This window comes from Neopelma chrysocephalum, unplaced genomic scaffold (assembly GCF_003984885.1).
Source record: "Neopelma chrysocephalum unplaced genomic scaffold, ASM398488v2 Primary Assembly neopelma1_97102, whole genome shotgun sequence".
In the NCBI taxonomy this organism is placed as follows: Eukaryota; Metazoa; Chordata; class Aves; order Passeriformes; family Pipridae; genus Neopelma; species Neopelma chrysocephalum.
This window is the reverse complement of record NW_020925744.1, coordinates 587,020-601,240: the sequence shown is the minus strand read 5'-3', so window position 1 is coordinate 601,240 and position 14,221 is coordinate 587,020. Positions and strand designations below refer to the sequence as shown.

Sequence of the window (14,221 nt, the reverse complement as noted above, 5' to 3'; positions counted from 1 at the left end):
ATCACAGAATGGTTCGGGTTAGAAGGGATCTTTAAAAAGCTTGTTCCAACCACCCTAACCTGGCCAGGGACATCTAACCACTAGACCAGGTTGCTCAGAGCCCCATCCAACCTGGCCTTGAACACTTCCAGGGATGGGGCATCCACAACTTCTCTGGGCAACCTGTTCCAGTGCCTTACCACCCTCACAGAAAAGAATTTCTTCCTAATATCTAATATAAACCTACTCTTAGCTGAAAGCCATTTTCCCTTGTTCTATCACTACATGCCCTTGTAAAAAGTCCCTCAATAATATGATAAAAACATTTGACCACTTTGTCCATATTAGTTATTCTTTGTATCTAAAAGGAAAAAAATTACAAATTGCAGGTCAAAGAACTGATTCACACATAAGGAGACTATCTGAGCTGACACCTTGGTGCAAGTTTCTGTGTGGGCATACTTCATGATATCAGTTAAATGACTGTCATTTTCAAGGACCTTCATCTTCAAATCCATTTATTTCAGTATATATACATATAAGGAATGGATGCAACTGGGGGGTTGCAATCTTAAACTCTTTACCATGGAACACTATAGAATAGAAACAAAACATGTCTTATTTAAAAACTGAGAATTTAATAAAAAAAAACTTGCACAATCATGTAATTATAAATATCAACTGACAGATCACAATAAAGCAAATGTATTAAAAGGGGCAAACAAGTTAACAGAAATCTCCATGTTTACATAATTCATTCTTAAATCTTATAATGCAATAGATGACCAACTTCAAATAGGAGTCAGCTGTTATTTTTAATGAGTTTCTGAGTATAAGAAAAATAAGATCAAATTCCTGCAGAATTGCATTTGACACGATTTTTAATTTGAACTTACTCATTAGATGGAGCAGAAAGCTTTGATTTTGTTAACTCTTCACCTAAGAAAAACATACAGCATTATCACCAAAAGTGTGAAACTATAAAATAAAAATTTCAGTTTTGTTATAAAAAGACAGTAAATGTTATTGTTGGCAGTTCATAATGAAATATTAAAATAGAAAAAAGAAAACATATTATTTCTGAAAGTTTAAATTTAGATACTCCTGAAATAAAAGACTACACAGAGCATTTCATTGTGTGAGGAAGTGTTGTTCACTTGAAATTTCTTCCTCGAATTATACTGCTTTACTGTTTACACCAATACTGTTCTTCAGCAAATTTGTCCTGGTTTCCCACTGAAAAAACCCTAAAGGCTAGAAATCAGTGCTCTGTCCTCTACCTCTATGGCCATATTTTATATCATACAAATAGAGACACTGTGTTTTGCTGGTTTGTGAATCGTACTAAACTTGAGCAGGTGGAAGGGTTTTAAGAACCTGCACAGGAGTTTTTTCCATGGAGTACCCCCTTTGGCTTTTGGATGTGTACCTCATCACTGTCAGAGACATGCTTGTCTGGTCCCCACAACAGTGAACAGTCAAGTATGTAGATAAAGAAGAGGAATATAAAACTGACAAGGGAAATATTTTTTCCACTTAAAATACTGATATTTAAGAAGCTTATTTCTTCAACAATTAAAAAAAAATCTACTTTCATGCTACGTTAAAAAACTAGCATAAACTAAAAGATTCACACTTACTGGATGAATTTTGATTCATTTGTGCCTGAAACAGGAAAAAGTAATTAGGAATAAATTCTTCTACTAACTGTAAAATAAAACAGTTAATAGTCCCAGGGTTCTTATTTCCACTCAACTTCCTGTGAGATACTTTGCTTTCAATGTCAGGCAAAACATTATGAGCTTGCAGAAGACCATGGAACATGACCCATGACAGAACAACCAGTGCACACCTGCCACACCAGTAAGAAAAGGCAGGAATGAATACTGTAGAACTGACAAAGGGAGCAGTATTATTAAATCTCTTTACTGGCTGGGGCAGTAAAACTAAACAGCTTCTATATCACATGGTATATATGAAAAGAAATATTTCTAATGTTTTCTCAATAACTCCCCTCACTTACTTGGTTTTAACTAAAAACAGGAATAAAAAACCATTCTCTACTTACAGGACTGTGCCTCTGCTTTCAAAATGTGGTGGGGGAAAAAAGAGAAAAATTATTATTTTAATATGTTATGCACACTATTTTCCTTAAAATCAGAGCCAGTCTTATTCTGATCTGAATGTTGTACTAGCATACTTTAATACTACTTATCATCTTGTGGTATAAAGGATTATTTGGTGAATTGGCAGAACACATCAATAAAGCTGCACTGTAAATGTTACATATATTCACATTATATGATCTGTTTAAAAAGACTTGTATGTTATTGATTACAAATTAGTAAATTATGTTAAAAGACATGCTCAGCTAACTCCACCATGTATTCAAGTGTCTTGTGGTGGCCACTGCACAAAGACAAAAACTGAGCACTCACAAGACTGAAAGGAAAGTCTAAATCTGAGAAAAGAGAAGTACGTGATGTTATATTGCAATGAAGTGTACCAAAAACAACCTAGTGAACAAAAAAAAAATCATTAAACCTAGAATAAATTCTGAACAGTAAAACATATGTTTACACTACAGATTCTCTAACCCTTTTCTACACATTAAAAATACAAGGTACAAAACTTACAGATATTGCTGGAGAAAGAGTGATGTTCCCTATAGATACTTTTAATTCATCCAAGGAAGGCATAGTATATTGAGAGCTGTTATTTGGTTGGACAGGTTTTATTTCTACATGGAACCTCCTGGGTTCATCATCTTCAGAGTCAGAATCACTGGATGAATAGAAATGATTCTCTTTGGTATGTTTTTCTCAGTTAAGGTGGAAATACTTCAAATTCATCTGCTTAATCTACTTCATAATTATGGTCCACAAAATGTTCATATTAAGTGACCTCTTTCACACTTATACAGATGTTTCACAAATATCCACAGTCCAAAATTCTAAATTAAAATTCAAGAGTTTTATTCCATTCATCTCCATAATGATGACTTTATTCAGAAAAGCATGATGTCATATAACTGAAGAATGGTAGTATCTGCCATATAACTGAACAACTGCATATTTGAAGGTATCAGGTTAAATTAAAGACTCTAGAGTAGCAACATTTATGATTTGCAAGACTCAACCACGGACTCAAACACACATAAGAAAAATGTAGAAATCCTTTCAACCAAGTGAAGAGGTGCCCTAGCCTTTTTAATGAGCAGTGAAATGTCCATAGTACCTGCACCTAACATTAATAGTGGAGGAAAGAGAAGCAGCCACCATTACTTACCCTTTTTGCACTGTGTCACTGAAGATTTTGCAAGAAAGGATGCCAGTTAAACAGAAGGCTTCACAGAAACAGAACAATGTCAGCTGCTTAAAGCACTGTCATGCTTGGAAAAAAAGGAATCACAATGACAACTCAGCCCTCAAAATAAGGAAAATATAACCTTGGCTCTTCATATGCACAGGAGCTGTACTGAACAAAAGCTCTAGAAGGGCTATGCTAAGTCTTAAAAAATGCATTTGTTTTGGCAAGACAAAATTTGACAATTTTCCTCTATTGAGACATAAAAGTTTTGTACCACCTGGGGGAAGCATACATATTCTGTAAGTCACTTCTGTTATTTTCACTTGAAAATATGACAGACATTTGCAATAAATTCCTTCAAACTATTCCCTAACAAAGACTTAAACCTGAACCCCAGAGACATTCCAAATCCATTTCAATTGAAAGGATCTGAAAGTTACATTGAGGAAAAAGCCAAATGTCTTCATCTTACAGCATATCTGTTCCATCAAAACGGAGCATATCTAGAAAAGAAAGTTCCAAAGACAAGTAATTTTAATTTAATCAAAAGATCTCATCTTAAAGTTATTGCTGACCTTCAAGATTAATTTCCTACAAATCAGGCAGTTCTTGTAAAGTGCTTTTTCAACACAGATTTAAGTCAGACTTATTAAGACTGACTGTAATTATAGTAAAATAATGTCCTACAACAATTATCTTAAAGAGTTCCCATCAACAAAATAAATATCCCTTCCCGGAGGCTAAGGAAAGAAAAGAAGAAGGGAATTGATGAGTTCCTGAATCTGGTCAAGACTTTCAGAAGCTGAAGTACTACCTAGGTGACAGATTGCAAATCATTGATATTTTTCACTGAATATACGCCTTTTGTCTTCTTTTCACAACAAAAAGAGATAATATAGGAAAGGATGCCCCAGAGGAATCATTCATCACAAGCATGAATGTTGTTCACTTTTCTCTCCCTTTCATAATATATGCAAGGCATGAAATAATGCTCTTCTCAAAACTGGATCAAAGTCTATCACTTGTATATTAATTTTGTAAATAGGAGAGAACACTAAGTGCTTCAATCACTACAGCAATCTTCACTGTGGGCACTAGAGGCATGTTCTGCAAACTTGATAAAAAGAGGGAAGCTTTGAGGATGGACTGGCCCCCTGTAATGTGCTGTTAACTGCCTAAAAGTTTTTGCAATTTAAGGAAATTGCACAGCCTAATCTTACTTTTTATCTGTAGTACCCAGAAAATTCAGTGAATACATTTCCAAAAATCAGCTATCTTGCTAACATATTAGACTTGCTTAGATCTACAGCAATTATTCCCAGCTCTTAAGTAGAGCTTTCCTCTGTGATGGTAGGAAAAAAAGTGAAGAAGAATTTTTCCTCCAAAAGAAGAGCAGGGAAAAATCTTGAGCCTCTATAAAGATGGCTCAGAACAAAATCTATTCCGTATATGAAAGCTATTATTAAAAAGACAGTAAAAGCAAAAAGCACCAATTGGAAACAGCATGTGGTGTAAATAATGACACCAGATATAACAGAAATTCTATTTCTACATTGCTCAAGCTCCCAATCATTTTCATGGTGTTACAAAAAAACGGAAGGATGCAGGTATAGAACAGAAAACCACTCCACATGTTTTTTTACGAACTTTACAAACTCTCTGAGACTTTTCAAGGAGAGAGATCTGCATGGCTACCTTAAAGTTTTTGTTCTGGCTTTTGTTTTAATTTCTATTTTTTACTGTCCTCTTAAAGTTCCCAAGACATCTGATCTAATCTTCAACACTTGCACACATACAGAATTTAAGATACATTCATAGCTTTTTCAAAATGAACTGAATTTGGTGTAAGACAAAGTTGCAACACAAGCATAAATGTCATTCATCTTTCTTTACTTAACACTTCATAGTGAGTAATTTCTCTCTATAAAGAATTGTAGGAACATCAAACAACTTGGCACAGTAACAGTGAAAAGGATATCCTGTGTTGCTTCTGGTTTAATGCTGTATCCTTCGTCATCTACATCAGGAAAGTTCTAAAAACAATAACAAAAATTATGGTATTGACAATTAACTAAAAACCTGTCATTTTTACATCAGACTGAATTTTATATAACTGATAAATTTTGATTATAACAATTCATGAAAGTTATTTTTATTAAATATTAATTATTACAGTTCTCTGATGTTATGATCTGTAGTTCAGAAGTTGTGTTACAAGATACTTCAGCAACAGAATACAACAAAACAACGTCTAAATTTTCTATGAAAACTAAAAAGTTTAAATGCATCTGCTCTTACTGACACTTGGCCCCAAAACATTTTCCCTACTTCTACTTCTGATTCTCTCAGCTAAGTCACTAGAGGTTCCAACGGTGCATTCCCCCTAGAAAAGGCAGCATGCCTGCACTGGGGCTTCAGCAAGGAATATGGACACCACAAGTGCTCAAAATTGCTTTCCAAGGTTTTTCTTTACACATCTCCAGCACCATCTTGGATCTTGAAAGCCAATAAGCATCTGAGAACTTCAGACTGGTTTTGTTTTTCAGTTCTTGCAAGTAATTAAATATAAACTGACAAGAATTATGGGGGACAGAGAGAAACAAGTCTCTAAGATAATCTAAATTTTAAAAATGTGCAAAAAACCAAATTAACATACGTTATATATACAGGATAAAGTGTATGTGAACTGCTTAATGTCCTGGTAAGTTTGTTACAAAAACCTACAACTGAGGTGCCCTCAAAATGCAGTGATCAGCAGTTATAAATATCTCATAAAAATTATAATATTAATATAAAAAAGGTGATTTATTCTAGTGTAGCAATCAGTTTGTTCTACCAGAAAGCAGATACTGGGAGGCAGTTTGACTAACAGATATATACCACAGTATGGCCAAAATCTAACTTGTTATTAGACGTCATGAGATATAACCAAATTACTTACACTGGAACTTTCAAGTGGACAAGGAAGGAAACACATGAGTTCAGCTAAAGTTTGAAGCCAAATTTAAAGAGACTATCTCTGAATAGCTTTTGAGTTACAGAATAAGACAAATGTAAAAATGGAGTTATCCCTCTATTTCGTTTACAGATATCATAAATGGGATGTCTGATATTTTACTAAGAAAGATTCTCCTCTATACAGCTCCCTAAATTTAGCACTTCTGAATTAAATGGAATTTAAACACAGATCAAACTTTCTGCTAAAAAGACTAAGAAATATAGTGCTGTACAGATGTAATACTGTATCAAAGTAAATACCACATCAAACTAGGGCCAAAAAGCAATACTTAAGCTCCAGCCTTAAAATATGGAACACAGAGATGCAATTTCTTGAAATACTTGTAAGATCTAGACTTCACTGCTATGTGATTAAAAAATAAATAAATTTTAAAAAAGAACAAAAAAAAGAAGTAATAAGAGTACAATCACACGGTCCAGTACTTTAGCTCTACTTGCTCAAATCAGAGTTCTTAGCTACGCTTGACCTCAGGCTGACCTTGTTTATATACCAAAAAACACTAATGAAACTTGACATCAAAGTAAACAGAACCAAAACATATAGCTAGAGGGTAGGTATATTTTCCTGTAATATTACAAATTCTGAATCCTGAAATTATTTTAGTTGTCACACTAGGCAATTTTCAATAGATCAGGATCATTCACGGTTAAGATGAATTGAAAACCAATAAAAATCTTTAAATATACAACATTTAGTTTTTCTTGCAGCTGGGCCATACATGTAATGGCCCAATATGCCCATTATTCCTGGGCACACAGCATGCTCAGCATGGCTGGCAGATTTGGCTATTTTAATATAACATTGTGAGAGAACTTAGTTCGTAGTAGTTATTTTCACTGCATTATTTTTAAGTCACTGAATAATCTCTAGGATGAAGTAAGTCCTTAGAAAGCACTGAAATCTTAAAAGTATCTACCTTTTGTAGTCTTTCAAAGACACTTGAATCATTTATTCCTCAGCAATGGCCCTTTACCATGTAGTCTGTTTCCATAACTTCATAAAAAAAGTCAAAGTTAGTATGTACATAAAAGAGCTGGATACTTTACAGCTTAAGTTCTGAACACAGGAGCCCAAAATTCCTTGCTTCTTTTCAGCAAGCCTACATTAAAACTTTTTTACTAGCTCTGTGCAGAGAACTTAATGTATATATTTTTGTATATCTAAATTTTAAATATATGTAACTTAAAACATCTGACTCTACACAGTGTATGCAGAGTCAAAAATCATCTGCATTGTATTTCCAGCTTTGTCAATGATTCAGATTGATCTTGTACCAATTTATGATCATTAGTGAGATATTGAATTCATATTTTTGTGTGAACCAACAGAAGAAATGGGTAGAAGAGATACTTGATGTGCCTTTGTACAGACAAATTGTGTCATGTACAAGCAAAACGGTTCTGAGAATCTTACAAGTAGTAATTTCAAAATATTGTTTTCAATATTTTGAAAGATTGAACACGTGAACGGTTCTGCTTTCTGAAACATCAGAACATTATTTAAAAAATTACATTTTGTAACAGTGGTAGATGACAGCATCTTGAGAGAGACACAGACTTGTGAATCTGATGTTAATGAAGGCATTTATATCTACCTGACTAATTTTTACTCTCTTCTTCACACTCCTACAGTTACACAGGCAACAGTGTGTCGTAAGTATCGGGCACACAACACAGACAAGACCTGACTTGCTTACGCTGCTGATCAGAGGTGAAGTCCACAACCTTCATGTATACCTGTATCATTTATGAACTTCAACACACAAGATGATGATCTTGATAAACTCTGGCCTTTGGTAAGTGTAGTTATTAATATGATGGGGATTAAGGTCTGGTTTAGCCCCCTAAACAAACATGTGTAGTAGTCTTTGCAGTAAAAAAAAAAAGTTCAATATGCATGTGATTTGAAGGTTTCACATTCTCTGACGTTCTATTAAACAGTTAAACATGCAGCTATAAAAGACACAGAGTTTTCCCTGTGTTTGCAGATGTAACATAATACATTAAGTGAGGTCTTATATAGCTTTGAACATACACTAAAACTTAAGTCCTGTAACTCTGTCTTTGCCTTCTGTGAGCTTTTTGGGGTGAATAAATTTTCAGAGAAATAAAACAAGACCTCAAAAAATAAATAAAAAATTGCCTGCATAAAAAGCTTGAGAACTAAGCATTCTATTGACAAAACATATTTTTTCAGTTTTAGTGAATACTTTATTTTAATTTCCTTGGTCTGTCCCACCTGTCACCCAAAAGCAACGGAAGAAGTCACACCATTACCCTGTCATTAGTGTCTCTGGGCTGCATACAAAGGACAAGAAAGAAACATGGAGCATACTGCAGCGTAGCTATTTTATTTGGCCCTTCGTCTGCAATGCTAGTGCTGCCTACAGGTGGGTCATTAGTCAAGAAGTGAAGAACCTTCACTATGCTTTAGCTTGATTTCTTTCCACTTTCTCTTGTCCTGGGATAACTAAGTGGTTATGAGAGCTCCTTATCAAGTTTTCCTCAAGGTAGGCTTCAAGATACAGCTCACTGTTTTTTATGCCACAACTCAACTTCCTGTAATCCAGATGAGGACTGAGGTGGATTCAAAGTAAACAGCTGAACCTCATAGGCTGGAACAAGAGAACAAAAAGCCTCTCCACTTTTGACATATTTGAGATGTAAATTTGACTCTGGCATATCCTTAGGTTAAGACAGAGGCATATTATTGGCCTCCTCTCCTTAGGGTGCCTATTAAGCCAACAGACACAGAAGAAGAAAGTAGACAATCAGTTTCTCCCATTGTTAGAAATGCAGAAAGAAAGAAAAACAGGTATTCAAAGTGCCCCTGATCTTGTGCTGTGACTAGAAAGCCTTGTACTCTATATCAATGGTAGCTATTCAAAATATGCCAGAACGAAACATTGTAAAACGCAAAGAAAGAAAAACATTTGAATTTCACTAAATGCACTTGTGTTCTCCTTACTAAAATTTGGTGGTTCCAAGGCAATAAAAACAGTCTATAATTCTATACAACTGTAGTATGCTACACTCCTATGTAAAGAGGTTAATGAATAGTCTTGTATGCCTTGATATATGTTTGCATTTCAGTTTCCCATGAAGAAAACTTAAAGCATTATGTTCTGTACATCTGTGACTCCCCTGTTAATTACTTTCGAACTTACTGGACAATTTCAAATGGATTTGACAGACAGAACAGAGAACTCAAAGATAATTACATTACTACACTCTTCATGAAAATATGCAGTCAAGTAGAAGAAGGAGATCAGCAAGTATCCCAACCAACAGAAGGGTTGCAATTCCAATTCAGATCTTACTGGACACAAGTGGAACATTGTAAATGCTTCCCCAAAATAAAAGTTTCTTTTAGATCTCCTATCTTCCTAGAGACCATCCCTAGAGACATGGCAAACCCATGGGAAATAAGACAATTAGTTCAGCCTTTAGAAAAACTTTCTAGGCAAAAACCACATACAGAGCCAGACTTCAGCTGCTATCTCTTTCTAGTGCTCACACTGTTAATTTTCTAAGGCTTAGCTTAATGGAAGTTACATGTGTAGATTGACATATAAAACCCCAGAAATTTTTAATCTCATGAGATACGTCACCTATACTTAAACTGAGACTCCTTATTGAACTGGTCAACCTTTTTAACAAATAACAGTTCTCAGTCCACATCTACCTGCCTACTCATGAGCACATGAAAACTTATGGCAGTTACAACAAAAATATTTAGAGGAATTAATATTTCATTAATTTATTTTCCAATATATATAACCTGGCAGCTACAAAAAGGATGGGCATAAGTGGATGGCTTGCCACAGATAAATTTGAGAACTTCCATTTTTGGACAAAAGACATTTTTTAGGATGTCTCACTGTTTTGTTTTTTTGGAAACAGAGAATACAAATTCAAACACACTGTATTATACATTTTGGACTAGTGAGAAGGCCATAATGCTACACACTGTACATTCAAAGATGCACAGTACACGTAGAACTGGTAGATAATATATTGAAGTCAGTTATTACTGAATTCTTGACTTTTAAAATTTAAATGTATTTACCTCAGTGGTTATAGTTATAAATAAATCTTGAATGGTTACCTCTGACAGTCCTTTCACTCAATCAAAATGCTTGACAAATAAAAGCCACCTTTTAAAAAATTTGATTATGTTAATCACATATAAGCCAGACAGATTTTCTGTGAGTGACCAAAACTGACCAAAATTGTAACTGGGACATCTTAACTTTGATTTTCTGAGGTCTGGTCCTCAGCGCTTCCTAGCAATCAAACAAAAATTATAATTGCTTTAAATTTTTTTTTCAATAATACTTTTCCAAGTTCTATTTCTTGAAATGTGTAATTTATTGCAAAGATCCATACAAAACAAATCCTCATAGAGATAATAATATAGATGGCTATAACTATTTAGATCAAGTTTGAAAAATTAAACAGAAAGGAAATCTAAAATTAAAAGTCGAGAAAAATGAAAAACATTTGAAATGAGACCATCCAGAAGAGGACTCCAACCACAAAACATAAAAGCACTCTGGGGTGCTTGTTTGTAAGGGGTGAAACGAAATCTCATATGTGGTATGCTGCATCGTGTTTTCACAAAAATTACAGTAATGGCGTCTGTTTATTAAAGCATTCTAACACCATATTCCGAATAATATTATTGCTTGTAAAAAGCAAGAAGAAATCAGAGACTGAACTTTAAATTCCAAATACAGTCATAAAATATTGGGCAGGGAAAAAAAAAGGAAAGTACAACAAAAGCATCTGTTTTTATTGATAGACACTATGAAAATTAGTACTCTCTTTTAAAAAACAAAATATAACATATCTAGACAGAATAATTAACTTAGGTGATCATATGGAGTGCAGCCAGAAAGAATGTCAAAACAACTTATAGTTGAATTTTTTAACTAATTATTTTCAATCAATGTGGAGACCAAAATAAGCAAAGAAGAAAATAAACACTGCAAGTCAAACCCAGTTGCAGTTCACTCCAGTGACTCAACCTGAACCGTCAAATGATATTACTTCCATGAAAAGCCTGATAATTTTAAGGATAATTCCAAAGTTACTTTATTTTAAATGTACCCAAAAAAAGAAATTTGCTCTAAGTCAAGATGACTGCACAGTATAAAATAACTGTCTTGACGAGGATTACACAGCTGTTCTTAGGTATATAGTTTTGTTATGTGGCAAAACTTACTTTTCCTTGTTTAGAAGAATGGTTCTAGTAGATGTTTCAGATCAAGTTTCTCAAAAGAAGTTTTAATATTCGTTACTAAAACCTCCCAGTTATTAAATACAAAGAAGAAAATCCACAAAACAGTGAACTTTAAAACTTAAACTGTATAATATAATTGGCATCGAAATAAACGAACTGAAAAACAAATTAGTCTACAGAAAATCACTAAATTATTCTGTTGATTTTTCCCTACTATAGCTATAGGGAGCTACAATATCTGCTACACATTAATTCAAGTGAACATACATGTTTAAATAAAAAGATTCAATTAAGGAAATAAAAAAATCATTAACATACCAATTTAATTTGCAACTGTCACTTATCGAAATTTATTAAATAAAATTGTAAGACCTATCAAACTAACATCAATGAAAAGCAGACCATTAATAAAGTGCATCTAGACATACTGCATTTAAAGCCATATTTTAAAGGGTATGTTCCTACACTGTTGCCAGTGGTAAAGCAGAACTCCCTCGATACCAGCAGGATTTCTCAAAGGAAGCAGTGGTAAGAAGAGGAATATGGTGACACAAAGTTAGGTCCACAATAACTCAAACCTTTTTCTTACTTAAAATCTATTAACCAAGGAATTTAAACTATTAACTTGAAGAATAAAGTAACATATACTTGCAGTAAAAACACCTTGCTTAAAACCTAAAATTATTAGGCAACAAAAATGTTACTGAAAATGTTATTGTACTCAAAATGTACTCAAATGTAACTGACATCTTTGTATATACTGCTGAAGATTATGTACTGAGCAAAAATTAATGCTTTAAATAATAATAATAAATAATAATGGCCAGTCTTCGCGAACGAAGATTTTGGGAAAGGTCTTTTACCTTTCCAGCCTGCGCAATGGATTTTTTTAGGTGAGACACAGCCTGCGCTGAACTGAGCCCACCCTTTAATCCTAAGGTTCATCTGCCGGGGCCAAGCAAGCTTGGACAATGGCAGTGAGGTCCTCAGGACGTAGGTTTGTTTAGAGTGACCTTCTCATAGATGGATGGCCTCACAAGTATGCTATGAAACTACTAAATCCTCTATCAGATAAACAATGCATTTCAAGGACTGTATGTAAGTTAAGTTTCATCAGATTGTAGTGCTTGTTAATATTAGCATATGCATTTATTTAAGAAATAAGTACTTACAACTGAGTCTGCATCTGGACATTCCCTATTAAAAAAAAAAGGAAATTTACAATTATAAAATGCTCAGGTTATTTTATTCATGCAGTTTTAAGTACTTCCTTGAAAATTTTCAATTAATTTGAAACAGTGCATTTGACCCCTTTGGCTCTCAGACTATTGAAATTTTTACTTTAATAATCCACATTCAACTGAATGAGATTTAAACAATAGCTGACAGTTTATGCTCAAAATACTGCAAAAGAAAAACTCAAAAGAAATTATGAAAAAGCAAAATCACATATTAGCGGGGAAAAAAAAAGTACTAAGGAAAGTGATGACTATCACACTTTATTCTGGATGAATATACTTTAAGATTCAGGTCTCCACAGTTGATGTGTGAAACAAGTGGAAGTCATCAACACTAATGAAATAGTCCACATACAATTGCAAAACATTCAAAGCCTTCTCTTCTAGAATTTCATTCTTAGTATGTGTTTGTCAAGCACAGTCGCAGTCAAGTACTAGAAGATGCCGAAAAAAATAACTGAGTACTCTCCTAGTAAGCACTTTGAAGAAATATGTAGGAATATTTGAGTAGCATACAAGTCCTCCCTAATTTGCATCCTGACAAATAAAGCTTTAAGTGATGGTGTAACTGAACAACAGTGATTTTATATCATCAATCTGAACATCCTAAACATGTACTTATAGAAAAAAGAAGGTGTAAAAAAAAAACTTTATTGCAATCTAAAACATTTCTGAAAAGCTAAATAGGTTAAATATAAAAAATACAGTTTTTACTACATTGCATTAAAACAGGTACAAAAACTTGCTAACATGGAAGCATTAATATGAAATGCAGTACAGCCTGTTAAGGAACTGACAGCGAGATGAAGGATCTCATCTCCTCTCTAAGGCCTCACTCAAAAGAGGATATACGTTACCAAGTTTCTAGTTGATTTACATCTTATCTCCCTCTGCTGGCTGAACTGAATTCATAGCAATAGAGGTATTCTGAAAGCTACTCTATTGCTTGAAAAGAAAAAGTCTTAGACTTCTCTCAAGATGTGGTTTCAAAAGCGTCTGTACTCAAACAAGACAGACTGAAGTCCAATATAAGTTGGGAAATGTGAAATATGAGGCAAATGAATGAAAGTAATTGTATATAAAAACTAAAACAACCAAATCATGCAAAGCAGTGATTAGAAAAAGAAGTGAAATCCTTGGCTAAACTGTATAGCAATATGCAACAGAATACACCCTGTATGGTATTTCCCCATGTAAAAGCATTACTAGACACACCATCAGTTCAGGCATCAACAGTTTAAAAACTGTCTTGATAAACTGAAAAGCCTGCTAATCATGAGGGTTTTTCTAGATGTGCAAAGCCAGCCCTACACAAACTAAACAAGTATATAGACTAATAAAACAAGAGACTAAGAGAGGACTTGACTTCTATGTGCAGAGAAGTTTCTGTTGACATTGTTTTATTATGTGCAGTCTTTAACAGGATCATCAG

The 14,221-nt window shown here is 33.9% G+C and overlaps 1 protein-coding gene across 10 annotated transcripts in view; it reads right to left on the bottom strand.

Annotated features, from left to right (window-relative positions):
- FCHO2 (FCH domain only 2) overlaps window positions 1-14,221 on the bottom strand; it is a 79,605-nt gene that overhangs the window by 24,429 nt on the left and 40,955 nt on the right. For 7 of the 10 annotated variants that reach the window (XR_003532263.1, XR_003532262.1, XR_003532264.1 and 4 more), the window contains exons 11-16: window positions 12,724-12,748; window positions 5,267-5,321; window positions 2,616-2,794; window positions 2,048-2,062; window positions 1,620-1,644; window positions 876-918 (exon numbers count right to left, since the gene is read on the bottom strand). Coding sequence is in view for 7 of the 10 variants with exons in the window: in XM_027671567.1 (XP_027527368.1) it covers window positions 876-918; window positions 1,620-1,644; window positions 2,048-2,062; window positions 2,616-2,794; window positions 5,267-5,321; window positions 12,724-12,748 (342 nt within the window). In the remaining 3 variants the exon portion in view is untranslated. The remainder of the gene's footprint in view (window positions 1-875; window positions 919-1,619; window positions 1,645-2,047; window positions 2,063-2,615; window positions 2,795-5,266; window positions 5,322-12,723; window positions 12,749-14,221) is intronic. The other 3 variants (XM_027671568.1, XM_027671571.1, XM_027671569.1) reach the window with 2 other exon arrangements.